Source organism: Mycteria americana, chromosome 26 (assembly GCF_035582795.1).
Source record: "Mycteria americana isolate JAX WOST 10 ecotype Jacksonville Zoo and Gardens chromosome 26, USCA_MyAme_1.0, whole genome shotgun sequence".
NCBI classification, from domain to species: Eukaryota; Metazoa; Chordata; class Aves; order Ciconiiformes; family Ciconiidae; genus Mycteria; species Mycteria americana.
The window spans coordinates 757,148-773,727 of NC_134390.1; the positions used below are offsets into that span (position 1 = coordinate 757,148).

The 16,580-nt window shown below is 68.4% G+C and overlaps 1 protein-coding gene across 1 annotated transcript; it reads right to left on the reverse strand.

Moving 5' to 3' along the window:
• Positions 1-3,123: 3,123 nt before the first annotated feature.
• SP7 (Sp7 transcription factor) lies at positions 3,124-7,949 on the reverse strand. Its single transcript, XM_075525589.1, has 2 exons — positions 7,737-7,949; positions 3,124-4,645 (listed from the first exon to the last, which is right to left on the reverse strand). Exon 2 carries the CDS (start codon positions 4,558-4,560, stop codon positions 3,601-3,603), a length of 960 nt encoding a protein of 319 aa, XP_075381704.1. The 5' UTR covers positions 4,561-4,645; positions 7,737-7,949; the 3' UTR covers positions 3,124-3,600.
• Between the last annotated feature and the right edge of the window lie 8,631 nt (positions 7,950-16,580).

Below are 16,580 nucleotides of genomic sequence, written 5' to 3' on the forward strand. Positions count from 1 at the left end.
GGCGGGAGGGGGGAATTAAAGGGGCCGCGGCCCCGCTTCGAGCAGCGCGGCGGCTGCACGGCGGGTCGGCACCCCCCCCCTCCCGGGTCTACCTCTGCGGTGACTGTGCGACTCGTTCTGCCCTCTGTACCGACCCCCCCCCAGTGAATTAGGGGCTCCCCCCACTGTAAATGCTGATAAATGGAAGGGTTCACCTTTGGGGGAGCATTGCCCCTTTAAGAGAGGCGGTGCGCCCTCCGCGGGGGCGGGAAAGCGGCGCGTGGCGCTGGCGGCTCACGTGGTGCCCGAGCGGGGCTGTGGCGGGGCATGGACGCACCCCCCTCCCCCCCCCCCCCCCCCCCGTGTCCTGCAACCCCCGTGGGGTCCCCGGGCACCCCCTGCACCCTGCTCACCCCCCCCCGCACCGGGGGGAGCCCCGGGCACATCATGACCCTCCCGTGCGCGGTCCCGTGGGGGGTGCTCGCTTCCGTGGGTGCCCACCTGTGCACGGGTCCCGTGGGTGCAACTTTTACCTGCCTGCGTGTGAGCCCCCGGGGTGTTCGGGTCCCGTGGGTGCCTGTGTTCCCCCCCCCCGCCCCGTGCCAGGGTCCTGTGGGTGCCCGGGTGCCCCCATACCCAGGTCCCGTGGGTGCCCGCGTCCCTTCCCACCCCCTCCCTGGGTCCCGTGGGTGCCCCGGTCCCCCCCACCCTGTACCCGGGTCCTATGGGTGCCCGGGTCCCGTGGGTGTCCATGTCCCCCCCGCCCCATACCCAGGTCCTATGGGTGCCCGGGTCCCGTGGGTGTCCATGTCCCCCCCCCACCCCATACCTGGGTCCCACGGGTGTCCACACCCCCCCTTTCACCATACCCAGGTCCCATGGGTGCCTGCCTCCCCCTCGGCAGGACAGTGGGTGCTGCGCTCCCCCCCAGCCCAGCCCAGCCCCCCCCCTTGGATCGCTCCCAGCTCCTCTTTTTTGGGCTCTCAATTTCCCTTCTTCTCCTGTTTTCGGCTCGCTTTTATTATATTTATCTCTGTGTTTTCCTTAGCGGCCGCAAAAGTTATTTTAATTTTTTCAGGATATTAAAATAAAGGCTGCGGCGGGGGGGGCTGCGGCGGGGGGCCCTGCATTCCTCACCCGTTACGGAGCGAGCGGGGTTTGATAGGAGACAACGATTTGGACGGCGCCGACATCAGAGCCACCGCAGGCCTGGCGTGGCCGTGTGGCTTCCCTTCCCTTGGACCCGGTGGCGGGAGCTGAACCCCCCCCACCCCCCCCAAAAAATAAACCCCCTTTGGGGCAACGAGGCAGGAAAATCTGGTGCTGCCAAAGGGGGGGGGGGGTCCCTGATGGGGGTTTTGGGGGGGGGGGGTTGGATGGATTTGGGCTGCGTGGTTTGGGAGGCTCCGGGCGGTCGAGCCCTCCGTGGCCGCCGGGTCGGGGTTTGGCTCGGGACGGGGCTGGATGCTCTCGTTGGCCACTGGCCCACCCACGGCGAGCGGCAGTGGGGCTGGTGGTTTGGGGGGGGGGGGGAACACCCCCGAAAGAGCAAACCTGTGTCTGGGGGGGGGGAGCAGAGTTGGGGGGCTGTGAGGAGAGCTGGCACCCGCCGTCCCAAATTCCTCCGGGAGCCGTCCTGGGGACAGCTCTGTCCCCAGCGCTGGGCTCCGGCCACTCTGTTGGCACGGGGACACCTCTGTGCCTCAGTTTCCCCCCCCTGCATGGGGGGGGGCAGCGTGTCCCTCGCCTCCCCCAGGGACACCTGGGTCCTGGCCAGCTCTGTGGAGCTGTGGCTGCGGTGACGCAGCCCGGGGGTGACACTGGGGGCTCCGCCACGCTGGCACGGGGACCCGCTGCCGTCCCTTGTCCCTGTACCCCGCGGGGCGGTGGGTGCCGGCAGCCGCCCCCCCCCACTTCGTGCTGGCGCAGGAGCCCGTTTCCACCTCCCTTTGCCTTTTTCCGTGGCTTTTTGGTTTGGTTTTTTTTTTTTTTTCAGGAAAACCCAGAAAAGCCCCAAACCGGGGCTGGGCGCATCAAAGGCTGGCGGGAGCCCAGGGCAGCGGGGGGGGGGGGGGGGTCGGGGGGAGGGGGTGTGGGGTCCCCGCCAGCCCGCGGCACCCAAAATTGGGGTGTCCTCGGTAACACGTGGCCTCGCCACGTGCCCACGCGCTGCCACGTGGCCCCTGGCCGCGATGCTGCCGTGGGGAAACTGAGGCACGAGTCAAGGCTTGGCTGAGCCGGGCAGGGGCCCGGCACACGCGTGTTCCTGCGCACACGTGTGCTTGTGTGTTCCCGTGCATGGGTGTCCCTGGGACACGTGGCGTCAGGGGGACACGCGTGTGGCTGGCCGGGGTGGGCGTGCAGGGCTGGGGCACACGCGTGTGCAGGGCGAGGCTGGAGGGATCACCGCGGCCACGTGCCGATGGAAAAGTCCCGTCGGGTCCCCCAAAAGCGACTCGGGGCGGTCCCCGAGCCTGGGACACGGGGACACAGGGACAGAGGGGTATGGGGACATGGGGACACAGGATATGGGAGCAGGGGGCATGGGGCTATGGGACATGGGACACGGAGACGTGGGCTATGGGGACGCAGGAGCAGAGGGATACGGGACCACAGGGTCCTGGGGACATGGGGCCATAGGGGTGTAGGGACATGGGGGACACCAGGGTACGGTGGCACAGGGGCACGGGGCTATGGGGTCCTGGGACACAGGGCTACCGGGATGTGGGACCACGGGGTCCTGGGAGTGGGGAGACACGGGAAACGGGGACAGGGGACCACAGGGACCCGGGGTCCTGGGGCTATGGGGACACAGGGACATAGGGCAACAGGGTCCTGGGGACAGGGGGACACAGGGACAAGGGGACCACAGGATACGAGACCACGAGGAGCCAGCGGCGTGGGGCTACGGAGGCACGGGGACCCAGGATGGGGACAAGGGGACAGAGCCGGATTGACCCCAACCCCGCTCAGCTCCCGCCACCCCCCGGAGAGGGGGGACATGGTGACCCCGAGCGGGGCCACGTCCCCTCCGTGCCTCAGTTTCCCTTTGAGCACTGAGAGCCGCAGCAGAGGAGGAGCGCGGGAGGAAGGCAGAGCCCATCCCCGTGATGAAGCCGCCCGGCCTCAGCCCTGCTGGCGCAGGAGAAGGGGGCACGGCTCCGCTTTCACGCCTTAGCAATCCCTTTATTGCTTTGGGGGGGGCAGCCAGCTAAAAAAGGGGGGGTACGTTACATTAGCGCCTAACGAACCGGGCGTGCTAACGAGGCCGGAGGCGGAGGAGAAGGGGCGAACCCTGTCCCTGAGCTCTGTGCGGGGGCGCGAGGCGGCCGGCGAGGTTTTGGGGGCAAGAAGATGGGGGGGGGGGGGGGGAGAAAGAAGGGGGGTCTCACCTCGACCCCCCCCCCCCCCAGTGAGCCCCAGAGCGCTCGGAGAGCCCCCCCATAATTTAAGACATAAATTATAATTGCTAACGAGGAGCTGCCGCCAGCCCCGGGCGGGGATGCGGGGTTTGGGGGGGGGGGGGGGGCAGCACCCCATAATAAATATCCCCAGCGGCGTAGAGGAGGAGGAGGATGGAGGACGAAGGCTCAAATCTCCAACAAACTGCTGGCCTCGGGGCTACCGGCATCTTTCCCGGGAGAAGCCGGAGGCTGGCGAGGAGAAGCGGGGGGCTGCTCGCCGGGTGGGGGGCGGTTTGGGGGGGCCGGCTTCAGCGTGGGTCTTCTGATGCTTGCTGAGATGATCGCTGCGGGTAAAACGCTTGCTGCAAAGGAGACACGTGAATTTTTTCTCCCGCGTGTGGGTACGGACGTGGCGTTCCAGCTCGTCCGAACGGGTGAAACGTTTGCCGCAGAAAAGCCAGTTGCAGACGAAGGGGCGTTCGCCCGTGTGCCAGCGCAGGTGGGCTTTCAGGTGGGAGGCTTTGCCGTAGACCTTCCCGCAACCCGGAATGTGGCAGCTATGAACCGGCTTCCGTCGGGATCCTCCCGGACCCCCCAAACGCTCCAGCTCTTGGCAATTAGGGCAATCGCAGGCCGGACGACCCCCTAACGAACCGCCTCGTGGTCCCTTAGGGGTTTCGCCCGGGTTGGTTTTAGGGGTAGGGGGTGCGGCGGGGTTACCGGTGTAGGGTGGGGGGTTGAGAGCCCCGAAATCGGAGCCGTAAGTGGGAAGCGGGGGGCTGAGGGTGGGCTGGCCCTGCAGCGAGCCCTGCAGCCCCTCGGCGCCCGCTGGTCCCCCCAGCCAGCCCCCGTTAGGGTGCACGTCCCACCAGGAGGGTGCTGCCGGCCCCGAGCCCCCCGGCAGCCCCCCGCCGATGCCGCCCTTGTACCAGGAGCCGTAGGGATGCGGCATCTCCAGCGAGGGGTAGACGCCCGGCAGGCAGTCGCCCGGTGGGTGCCCCTTGGCCGTCACCACCACGGGGGCACCCAGCACCTCCTGGGCGCCGGTGGGTGCCGGGAAGGGGTGGCCGAAGGGGCCGTAGTCGGGGCCGTAGGGGCCGGGTGACGCCTGGGGGCTGGCCGAGGGCGAGAGCAGCCCCGGGGCGCTGGGGAAGGCGGCGGTGTAGGAGTCACCCATGGCGGCGATGGGAGAGACGGGTGGGAGCACCCCGAGGTGAGGGGGACGGCGTCAGCGGGGGCACGGGGCCATGGCGCCCGGTGGCCTGCGGGAAGAGGGAGATGGGTGTTAGGGTGCTGGGGGGGGGAAGGAGAGAAAGGGGGGTACCCAGTGCAACGGGGTGACCAGTGCTGGGGGCACCCAGTCCTGTAAGGTGCCCAGCGCAATGGGGCACCCGGTGCAGTGGGGCACCCGGTGCAATGCGGTAACCGGTGCAACGGGGCACCCAGCACCGTGGGGCACGCGGCATTGGGGTATCGAGGACCATGGGGCACCCAGTGCAGTGGGGCACCCAGTTTTGGGGACCCAAGCACCATGGGGCACCCAGGGCACCCGGTGCGGTGGGCCACTTAGCTCCGTGGGGTGCCCAGCATCGCAGGGCACCCGGCCCCGGCCGGCACCCGCACTCCGGCTACACCCAGCCCCATGGTGACACCCATCACCTCCCACCCCACCACTCCCCGGCGCTCCCCGCTCCTCTGTGCCTCAGTTTCCCCCCGCGGGCTGAGAACGCCCCGTCTCCACCCGCGCAGCAGGGGCTTCTCTGAGGGCTGATAGCAGGGTTGTGCCGGCGGCGGGGGGCCCCCTCCCCGCCACCCCCCGGCCTCCCCCCGCTCCCAATCTCGGCTCCTTCTGCTTTTATGGCCTTTTAATCGAATTACGCTGTGGCCGCCCCCCTCCCCGGGTGACTTCCTCTGCTTTTATGCCCTTCATGGCTTTCAGCTGCCGCGGGCTGAGACCGGGCGTCACGAGCTGCCCCCCCCATCACCCCGAGTTTTTCCCTTTATTTTAATTTTTTTAAACTTCTCCCTCCCTTTCATCCACTTTGTGGCTTTTCCAGCTTTTTTTTTTTTTTTGGGGGGGGGGGGGGTCCCCCCGCCTTTCGCCGTGGTTATTGCGCCTATTTTTAAGCCGGCCCCGGCCGCGGTCACAGCGCGCTCCCGGTTTTCCAAGGATAACAAGGGCCAGGCCTGTGCCCCGGGAACGCTGCCCTGCCGCGAGAGCCGAGGTAATTAAAACCAGGGCGAGCGTCTAACGGAGGCACGCTTAAAATAGTGTAAACCTCCCATAAATCAGCTCCGCTTGCGCCGGGAAATTAGGAGCAGGGCAGGGAGCCGGGAGCTGTGGGCTGAGAACGGCGCGAGCTCGGTGCACGAGTGGCTGCTGCAGGGTTGGGGGGGCGGGGGGGGGGGGGCAGAACCAGTGGCGTCGTGGCTCTGTGTGGCCTCTGCTGTGTCGGGGACCCCGACCCCTCCTGTGGTCCCCCCACTCTGGAGCAGCCCCCCGGGGTGGGACAGGTCCAGCCCCTGCTCTGGGGGTCCTCGGTCCCCAGTTCCCAGTCCCTTGTCCCTGATCCCCAGTGCCCTGTTCCCGGTCCCCAGTCTCAGGTCCGCAATTGCTGTCCCCTTGTCCCCAGTCCCCAGACCTTGATCTCCAGTCCCCGGTCCCCAAACCCCAGTCCTTGATACCCCAAGTCCCTTGTCCCCAGACCCCAACCCTGGTCTCTTGTCCCCAGTCCCAGGTCCCCAAGCCCCATCCCCGGTCCCCATCCCCGGTCCCCGTTCCTCATGCGCCACTGCCCTCAGCCCCGACCCCAGCGGGTGCCCCCTCAGCCCCTGCCTCAGTTTCCCCCGCCACCGTGCCCACGAGTCCCCAGGCCACCCTGCCACCCCCGCCCCTGTCCTTGCTCGGCCCCGGCTCCCCGTCCCGTGAACCCGGGCGTCCGGGACGCCCCATCACCCAGGGCCCTGGCTCCCCCTGCTCGCACGGTGAAACCGTCCCCAACGAGGGGACGGTTTGGGGCGGAGGTGGCACTTGGCACCGTCCCCATGTCCCTGTCCCCTCCCTGGGGATGGCGGCGTACAGGTCCTGCTGGGGTGGGGGACACCAGGGTGTCCCCTGCAGGCACAGGGACAGCGGGGCCGGAGGATCGGGCCCCGCGCAGGGATGGGGGAGGCCGGGTCCCCGGCTCCTGGTCCCCACGGCTCCCAGGGACTGCGGTGGCCTCTGGTGCCAGCCCGGTGTCCTCCCAGGGACCTGCCTGTCCCGGGGTGGCCCTGTGCCAGGCACGGACGTGGCCCCATCACCATGGCCTTGGGGACGGATGTGTCCCCAAGGGGTGCCAGACTCCTGGGGACAGACGTGTTCCCATCAGCTGGTCTGGGGGTGCCATGGCCCTGGGGACGGATATGTCCCCATCCCCAGGTCCGGGGTGCAATGGCCCTGGGGACAGACGCGTCCCCATCCCCAGGTCCAGGGTGCAACGGCCTTGGGGACCGACGTGTCCCCAGTGGCAGGTCCTGGGGCACCGCAGCCCCATCTGCCCGCTGCCAGCACCCAGGGCTCAGCACCCCGGGGTGCTCGGGTGCCGCAGGACCCCAGCGGTCCCCGGGCTGCGTCCTGGTGGCGGGTGCAGCGGTGGCAGCGGTGACAGGGTGGGGCTGGGGGGGGGGACAGCTCGCCTAGGAACAGCCACAAAGTCCCGGGGCTGAAAATATCCCCGGAGCCACCGAGCCCCACGCCCGGACACCTGGGTCCTCTCCAGGCCGAGTCCCACGGCGGGGGGGGGTCCCCCTTCCCGGGGGGGGGTCCCATATCCCGGGGGACCCTTCCTAAGTCGAAGGGGTCTCCTTTCCCGGCGGGGGGGGGGCCTGTCCCAGAGGGTACCGATCCCAGGGGCATCCCCCAACCTTGGGGGGTCCCGTACCCGGGGGACTCCCCCATGCCGGAGGGGGTCCCGTACCCCGGGGGTCCCTGTCCCGGGGGGGGGGGGTGTCACTCTCCGCAGAGGGTCCCTGTCCTGGAGGGTCCTGTATCCCGAGGGGGTCCCCCGTCCCGAGGGGGTCCCTACCCCGGGGGGCTCCCCCATCCTGGAGGGGCTCCCCCATCCCGCGGGGTCCCGCGTCTCGGGGGTCCTTGTCCCGGGGGGAGCTCCCCCATCCCGGAGGTTCCCTGTCCTGGAGGGTGCCGTGCCCCGGGGGTCTCCCCCATCCTGCAGCGGGTCCCGTACCCCGGGGGGCCATGTCCCGGGGGGGGTGTCCCCCATCCCGAAGGGTCCCCGTCCCGGGGGGTCCCCCCCCCTCCCTCCGAGCTCCCGGGGGTCGGGGCTGTCCCGGGTCCCTCCCCGGGCTCCTCACCGCGCTCCGGGGCTCCGCGGGTCCGGGGATGCCGGGGGTGGGTACCGGCGGCGGGGATGCCGCTGTCGGGGTGCCGGTGTCCCGGTATCGGGGTGCCGGTGTCCCGGGGCTCGGTGCGGGAGGGAGGGAGCTCCGCGGCGGCCGCCCGCCCCGCTGTGCCGCTGCGGCGGGGCTGGGCCGGGCCGGGACCGGGGCCGGGAGCCCTGCCCCGAACCGCCCCTCGCCGGGGGGGCCGGGGGGGTCGGGGGAAGGGAGGGCAGGGCAGGGGGAAGGGGAAAGGGAAAAGGAAAGGAAACGGGAAAGGGAAAAGGAAAGGACAGGAAAAGAGGAAGGAAAAGGGGGAAAGGAGGAAAAGAGTCTGAGCAGAAAGAACAAGGAATTGAAAGAGGGAAAGGAATTAGGGAGAGAAAGAAGAGAGAAAAGAAGAAAAGAAAGGAGAGGGGAAAGGAAGATAAAAGAAAAAAGACATGCGAAAAGAAAAAGAAAAAAGACATAGCAAAAGAAAAAGAAAAGAAAAGGCAAGAGAAAAGAAGAAAAGGAAAAGGAAAAGGAAAAGGAAAAGGAAAAGGAAAGGAAAGGAAAGGAAAGGAAAGGAAAGGAAAGGAAAGGAAAGGAAAGGAAAGGAAAGGAAAGGAAAGGAAAGGAAAGGAAAGGAAAGGAAAGGAAAAAAGAAAGAAAATACAAAAAGAAAAGAGAAAAGTTGGGAAGGGAGGAAGACAGGGAGGCTGAAGGCTGGAGGAGGGAGGCCGGGGGCTGGGGGACAGGGACCGGGCTGGGGGGGCAGGAGGAGGGGGGAGAGAAGGGGAAGGGAGAGGAGTGGGGAGGGGGAGGGAAGTGCGGGGGGGCTGCACCGGCAGGAAAGGAAAGGGAAAGGGAAGAGGCTGGGGAGGAAAGGGGAAAGGCAGAGGAAGGAGAGGGGGGAGAAAGGGCCGGGCGGGGGAAAGGGGATGGGGAAGAGGGAGGGAAGAGGAAGGGGAAAGGGAAGGGGATGGGAAAGGGGATGGGGAGGGGAAGGGGAAGGAGAGGGTGAACGGGAAAAGTGCTGGAAGGGAGGGGAGGAAAAAGGCAAAAGGGGGAAGAGAGGGACGGGAAGGGGAAAGGGAAGAAAGGGACAAAGGGGGAGGGGGGACTGGGGCACCCGAGGGCCTGCCACCCTGTCCCCCCTGCGCCCAGGGTCTGCGGGGGTGAGATGGGGGGAAACCACCCCAAAACGCTGCCAGCGGGGATGGAGCAGGGATGAGGGTCTGGGATGGGGACAGGGACAGGACAGGGACAGAGCAGGGATGGGGACAAGACAGGACCCGGGATGGAGTTGGAGGTACCAGGGATGGGGATGGAGCAGAGATGGGGACAGAATCGGGCCCAGGATGGGGACAAGGGGGCCCAGGGATGGGGACGGGAGCAGGGATGGGGACAGGGGGGACCAGGGATGGGGATGGGATGTGGATGGAGCAGGGATGGGGACAAGAGGGGACCAGGGATGGAGCTGGAGGTACCGGGAACGGGGCCAGGGGACCAGGGACGGGGACAGAAGAGGACCAGGGATGGGGTTGGGGGTGCCAAGGATGGGGACGGGGTGGGATGGAGCAGGGACAGGGACGGGGGGGCCAGGGACGGGGATAGAGGGACCCAGGGATGGAGGTCAGGGATGGGGGCCAGGGGGTGGGGACAGGGATGGGGGGGAGCAGGGAGGGAATGGGATGGGGGGGCAGAGCCGGGGATGGGGACAAGGGACACTCACAGGGGAGCAGGGTTGGGGACCAGGACACAAGTGACCCTGGAGATGGGGCTGGGGATCCCCCCATGCCTCAGTTTCCCTACTAAGGGGGGGTTATTCCAACCACTCTTTTTTTCCCCCCTCTTTTCTTTCTTCTCTCCTTTTCATCTCCCCCCCCCCCCCCTTTTCTTCCTATTTTCCCCTTTTCTTTTTTTATTTTCCCCCTTTCCTATTTTTTTTTTTTCCCCCGACAAGGCCGTTCGGGAGCCAGCGGGGCCCTTTCCCAGCCCTGAGTCAGGGCTTTCCGCTCCGGAGCCGCCGGCGCCACGGCCGCCCGCCGAAGGCCGCAACCACCGTCCCCCCCCCCCCCCCCCCCGGGTCCCCCCCCTTCTCGCCGGGGCTTCCACTGCCCACAAACTGGGAGCAAACTGGGACGGCCGCTCCATCCCTCCTCTTCCTCAGCCGGCGGGGTGGGGGCACCCCATGGGGTTTTGGGGGCGGGGGGGTCACAGGGGTTTGGCTCCCACCGGTGTTGACCGCAATTTGGTTCATTTTGGGGGGGGGGGGGTGTTGGGAGCCACCCAAACGCCTGGGTCCCCTAGGTGGGGGTGCAAAGGGGGGTTTGGGATCCACCCAAACGCCTGGGTCCCCTAGGTGGGGGTGCAAATTGGGGGTTTGGGTCTCCCCCCCGCCTTGGGGGTGGCAGGGACCCCCCCGTGTCCCTCGGGACCCTTCAAAGCTCGGCGGGCGCCCGCCGAGGGGAGCCGGGGGGGGGGGGGATGCGAGGGCTGGCGGCGGCGGGGGCTGATTACAGGGCGGCGCCGGGCCCGGCCGCCCACGGGCCCCACGGCCGCGCTCGGGGCCCCCGCAATTACCCGGGTATTTATACCCCGGCCGGACGCCTGGGTTCGCTCGCGGGGGCGGGGGGAAATGGGGGGGGGTGGGGGGGCTCCTGCCCCATGGCTCGTCCGCTGGCTCTGCTCCCCCCCGTCGGCTGTCCACCCTCCAGCCCTCCCTGCCTCCATCTCTCCCTCCCTGCCTCCCTCCACTCCTCCATCCCTGCATCCCTCCCTCCATCCCTGCCTCCCGCCCTCTCTCCCTCCTTCCCTTCCCCCTTCCCTCCCTCCCTCCCTCCCTCCCCCCGTCCCTGACTCATTTACCCCCATCTGCCAGCCCGGCTCAGGACCCGACACGAGTTTGGGGGGTCTCAGCCCCCATGGCATGAAGATGGGGGGGGGCTCAACCCCCATGACACGAGTTTGGGGGGTCTCAGCCCCGTGGGATGAAGATGGGGGGGGTCTCAGCCTCCATGACACGAGTTTGGGGGGCTCAGCCCCCATAGCATGAATATGGGGGGGGTCTCAACCCCCATGACACAAGTTTGGGGGGGTCTCAGCCCCCATGGCATGAAGATGGGGGGGTCTCAGCCCCCATGACACGAGTTTGGGGGGGTCTCAGCCCCCATGGCATGAAGTTGGGGGGGGTCTCAACCCCCATGACACGAGTTTGGGGGGGTCTCAGCCCCCATGGAATGAAGATGGGGGTCTCAGCCTTCATGACATGAGTTTGGGGGGGCTCAGCCCCCATAGCATGAATATGGGGGGGGGGGGTCTCAACCCCCATGACACGAGTTTGGGGGGGTCTCAGCCCTCATGGCATGAATATGGGGGCGTTTCAACCCCCATGACACGAGTTTGGGGGGGTCTCAGCCCCCATGGCATGAATATGGGGGGGGGGTCTCAGCCCCCTGACATGAGTTTGGGGGGGTCTCAGCCCTCATGGCATGAAGATGGGGGGGTCTCAGCCCCCATGATGCGAGTTTGGGGGTTCTCAGCCCCCATGGCACGAGTAGGGGGGGGGGCTCAACCCCCATGACATGAAGTTGGGGGGGGGGGTCTCAACCCCCATGACACGAGTTTGGGGGGGTCTCAACCCCCATGACATGAGTTTGGGGGTTCTCAGCCCCCATGGCATGAATATGGGGGAGGGGTCTCAGCCCCCCTGACATGAGTTTGGGGGGGTCTCAGCCCTCATGGCATGAATATGGGGGGGTCTCAGCCCCCATGACGGGAGTTTGGGGGTTCTCAGCCCCCATGGCACGAGTAGGGGGGGGGTCTCAGCAGGGCGGAGGTTGCAGTCCCCAGGCAGGGCCTGAGATGTCCCCGTCCCCATCCCGGTGCCTGTCCCCAGGGGCCGGGGGACCCCCCCGAGCTGTAACCGCGGCCCCCCCTGTGCGGAGCGCGGGGACCCAGGCGTCCTGCGGTAAGTGCCAGCAGCTGGGCTGGGGGCACCGCGGCCCTTCAAAGGGGAGGGAAAATCAGCCCACGAATCGCTTCCATGTGTGCGGGGGGGGGACACTGGGGGCACTGGGACTGGGAGCGGGGACTGGGAGCACTGGGGATGGGGACTGGGAGCACTGGGAGTCAGCACTGGGGATGGGGCACTGGGAATGGGGACTGGGAGCACTGGGAATAGGGACTGGGGGTACTGAGAATGGGGAGCAGTGGGAATGGGGCACTGGGAATGGGGACTGGGAGCACTGGGAATAGGGACTGGGGTACTGAGAATGGGGAGCAGTGGGAATGGGGCACTGGGAATGGGGACTGGGAGCACTGGGAATAGGGACTGGGGGTACTGAGAATGGGGAGCAGTGGGAATGGGGCACTGGGGACACTGGGAATGGGGACTGGGAGGACTAGGAGCGGGGACTGGGGGCACTGGGAGTGGGGACCTGGGATGGGGCACTGGGAATGGGGACTGGGAGCACTGGGAGTAGGGACTGGGGTACTGAGAATGGGGAGCAGTGGGAATGGGGCACTGGGGACACTGGGAATGCGGACTGGGAGCACTGGGAATAGGGACTGGGGTAGTGACAATGGGGAGCAGTGGGAATGGGGCACTGGGGGCACTGGGAATGGGGACTGGGAGGACTAGGAGCGGGGACTGGGCGCACTGGGAGTGGGGACCTGGGATGGGGCACTGGGAACGGGGACTGGGAGCACTGGGAGTAGGGACTGGGGTATTGAGAATGGGGAGCAGTGGGAATGGGGCACTGGGAATGGGGACTGGGAGCACTGGGAGTAGGGACTGGGGTACTGAGAATGGGGAGCAGTGGGAATGGGGCACTGGGGACACTGGGAACGGGGACTGGGAGCACTGGGAGTAGGGACTGGGGTACTGAGAATGGGGAGCAGTGGGAATGGGGCACTGGGGACAGTGGGAATAGGGTCTGGGAGCACTGGGAATAGGGACTGGGGTAGTGACGATGGGGAGCAGTGGGAATGGGGCACTGGGGACACTGGGAACGGGGACTGGGAGCACTGGGAGTAGGGACTGGGGTACTGAGAATGGGGAGCAGTGGGAATGGGGCACTGGGGGCACTGGGAATGGGGACTGGGAGGACTAGGAGCGGGGACTGGGCGCACTGGGAGTGGGGACCTGGGATGGGGCACTGGGAACGGGGACTGGGAGCACTGGGAGTAGGGACTGGGGTATTGAGAATGGGGAGCAGTGGGAAGGGGGCACTGGGAATGGGGACTGGGAGCACTGGGAGTAGGGACTGGGGTACTGAGAATGGGGAGCAGTGGGAATGGGGCACTGGGAGCACTGGGAATAGGGTCTGGGAGCACTGGGAATAGGGACTGGGGTAGTGACAATGGGGAGCAGTGGGAATGGGGCACTGGGGGCACTGGGAATGGGGACTGGGAGGACTAGGAGCGGGGACTGGGCGCACTGGGAGTGGGGACCTGGGATGGGGCACTGGGAACGGGGACTGGGAGCACTGGGAGTAGGGACTGGGGTACTGAGAATGGGGAGCAGTGGGAATGGGGCACTGGGGACAGTGGGAATAGGGTCTGGGAGCACTGGGAATAGGGACTGGGGTAGTGACGATGGGGAGCAGTGGGAATGGGGCACTGGGGACACTGGGAATAGGGTCTGGGAGCACTGGGAGTAGGGACTGGGGTACTGAGAATGGGGAGCAGTGGGAATGGGGCACTGGGAATGGGGACTGGGAGCACTGGGAGTAGGGACTGGGGTACTGAGAATGGGGAGCAGTGGGAATGGGGCACTGGGAGCACTGGGAATGTGGTACCCCCTGTCCACAGCACAGTGTCCCCAAGCCCCCCCCCCCCCCCCCCGAAGCATGCTGTCCCCAAGCCCCCCAGCCTGGTGTCCCCAGTGGTGCGGTGTCCCCCCACCCAGTGCCCCCATGCCCCCCAGCCTGGTGTGCCCCCACCCGGTGTCCCCAAGCCCCCCAGCCCGGTGTCCCCAATGGCACCATGTCCCCAAGCCCCCCCTGGCATGATGTCCCCAACCCACCCCCCCCCCCCCATAAGACGGTGTCCCACCACCCAGTGTCCCTATACCCCCCAGCAGGCCACCAGCCGGGGGACACCGGGGGTGGCCCCACGCGCCCCCGCCTCACTTGGCGGCAGCGGCCACCACGTCCCCTCCGTCCCTCGTCCCCCCCGCCGCGCTCCGGCCCCCGGATGTTTCTCTTGCGGTCGGAGGCCCCAAAATAGCGGCGGCCCCAGCGCGTGTGGGTGCGCCGGCCATGGCGTGCCAGCACCCGCGGGCTCCAGCCGGCCGTGGGGACGGGGTGGTGGTGGGGGGGGGGTGGTGGGGGGGGGATGGCGGGGAGTCTCCGAGGGCTCGTAGCGGGGTTGAGCACCCCCCCAGCACCCCGCTGGCTCGGCTTCCCACCCGCTGCGACGGACCCCCCCCCCCCGGCATGGCGCCAGCCCCCCCACTTTAGCCCCCGTGGTGGTGGTGGTGGTGGGGAGATGAGGGTCTGGGGGGACCCATAGGGTTTGGAGGGATCTATAGGGTCTGGGGGGCCCCATAGGTTATGGGGGGACAGGAGGGGAATGGGGGGGATGTGGGGGGGGGGGTCCATGAGTACACAGGGGACGTGAGGGGACCTGGAGGGTCCCAGGGGAACATAGGGGACCTGGAGGGATGCGTGGGGTCATGGGGGACCCAGGGGGACGTGGAGGAGATTGGGGGGGACCCACGGCGTCATGGGAGAGATTGAGGGGGCCCGTGGGGACGTGGGGGACCCAGAGGGACATGGGGGAAATTGCGGGGGACCCGTGGGGACGTGGGGGACCCACAGGGACCGGGGGCACCTGAGGGATATGGAGGGACCCAAGGGGACATGGGGGATGTGAGGGGACCCACGGGGACACGGGGGGACCCAAAGTGACAAGGGGACCGGGAGGGAGCTGGAGGGACTGGGAGGACCCGGAGGGAGCTGGGGGGCCCGGGGGGGGGCTGGGGGTCCCCAGGCCCCGGGGAAGCCGGGGGCAGAGGTTGCCCCGAGGCCGAGCCGTGCCCACGCCCCGGAGCTTCCTTGCCACCCTCTAATTATCCCCCGGCCGGGCTAGAAATAACTGCGGTGGCCACGGGGGACAGGCCTGGCCCACGGGGACACGGGGATGGACCCTGGGGGGGGACGGGGACAGACCCTGGGGCGGGGGGGGGCACGGACGGACCCCCAGAATGGCCAGACAGACCCCAGGACGGCAGGACGGACCCCGGGGTGACAGGTATGGACCCCAGGTACCATGGAGAAGCCCCCCTGGTCCGCACCCCGTCCGTCTGTCCCCCAGCTGTCCCCCCCATCCCTCCCCCACCCCGCTCCCCCCCCCCCCCCACCATGTGGCTCTCATTGCGCTGCGGTGCAGAAGCCGCATCAAAGCGGTGGCAGCGGCAGCCGCAGGGGTGGCATTGGGGGGCCTGACCCCCCTCCGGCTGCCAAAAGACCCCCCCAGGGGTCCTGGGACCCCCCCCAGGTTGCCAAGAGACCCTCCCCCACATCCTGCACCCCCCCCCCCCCGCCAAGCTGCCATGGTGCCCTGGGTCCCCCCTAGGCTGCCAAGGCCCCCCCATGGCAAGCTGGGTCCGTCCTCAGGTACCCCCCAAGCTCTGTGACCCCCCCCAAGCTGCCAGGGACCCCCCCATGGTGTCCTGGGACCCCCCCAAGCTGCCAGGGACCCCTCTCAGGCCATGAGCCCCCCCCACGGTGCCCTAGGTCCCCCCAAAGCTGCCAGGGACCATGGTGCCTTGGGTCCCCCGGGTGCCCCCCAAGCCCTGTGACCCCCCCCCCAAGCTGCCAGGGACCCCCCCGTGGTGACCTGGGACCCCCCCAAGCTGCCAGGGACGCCCCTCCGGCCGTGACCCCCCCCCCCCCCATGCCCTAGGTCCCCCCAAAGCTGCCAGGGACCGTGGTGCCTTGGGTCCCCCGGGTGCCCCCCAGGCCCTGTGACCCCCCCCAGGCTGCCAGGACCCCCCCCCCCATGGTGTCCTGGGACCCCCCAAGCTGCCAGGGACCCCTCTCGGGCCATGAGCCCCCCCCCCCCCCCGATGCCCTAGGTCCCCCCAAAGCTGCCAGGGACCGTGGTGCCTTGGGTCCCCCGGGTGCCCCCCAAGCCCTGTGACCCCCCCCCAGGCTGCCAGGAACCCCCCCAGGGTGTCCTGGGACCCCCCAAGCTGCCAGGGACCCCCCTCCAGCCATGAGCCCCCCCCCCCCAATGCCCTAGGTCCCCCCAAAGCCGCCAGGGACCGTGGTGCCTTGGGTCCCCCGGGTGCCCCCCAGGCCCTGTGACCCCCCCCAGGCTGCCAGGACCCCCCCCCATGGTGTCCTGGGACCCCCCCAAGCTGCCAGGGACCCCCCCATGGTGTCCTGGGACCCCCCCAAGCTGCCAGGGACCCCCCTCCGGCCATGAGCCCCCCCCCCCCCCCCCGATGCCCTAGGTCCCCCCAAAGCTGCCAGGGACCGTGGTGCCTTGGGTCCCCCGGGTGCCCCCCAGGCCCTGTGACCCCCCCCAGGCTGCCAGGACCCCCCCCCATGGTGTCCTGGGACCCCCCCAAGCTGCCAGGGACCCCCCCGTGGTGACCTGGGACCCCCCCAAGCTGCCAGGGACGCCCCTCCGGCCGTGACCCCCCCCCCCCGATGCCCTAGGTCCCCCCAAAGCTGCCAGGGACCGTGGTGCCTTGGGTCCCCCGGGTGCCCCCCAGGCCCTGTGACCCCCCCCTCCCAGGCTGCCAGGGCCCCCCCCCCGGTGCCCTGCCCCCCCCGGGCCATGCCCTGGCCCTGTCGCGGTCCCTGTCCCCGCGGTCGGGCC

What these genes read in the sequence shown, in the direction of transcription:
- SP7 (XM_075525589.1), bottom strand. Translation starts at nt 4,560, where the DNA reads ATGGGTGACTCCTACACCGCCGCCTTCCCCAGCGCCCCGGGGCTGCTC.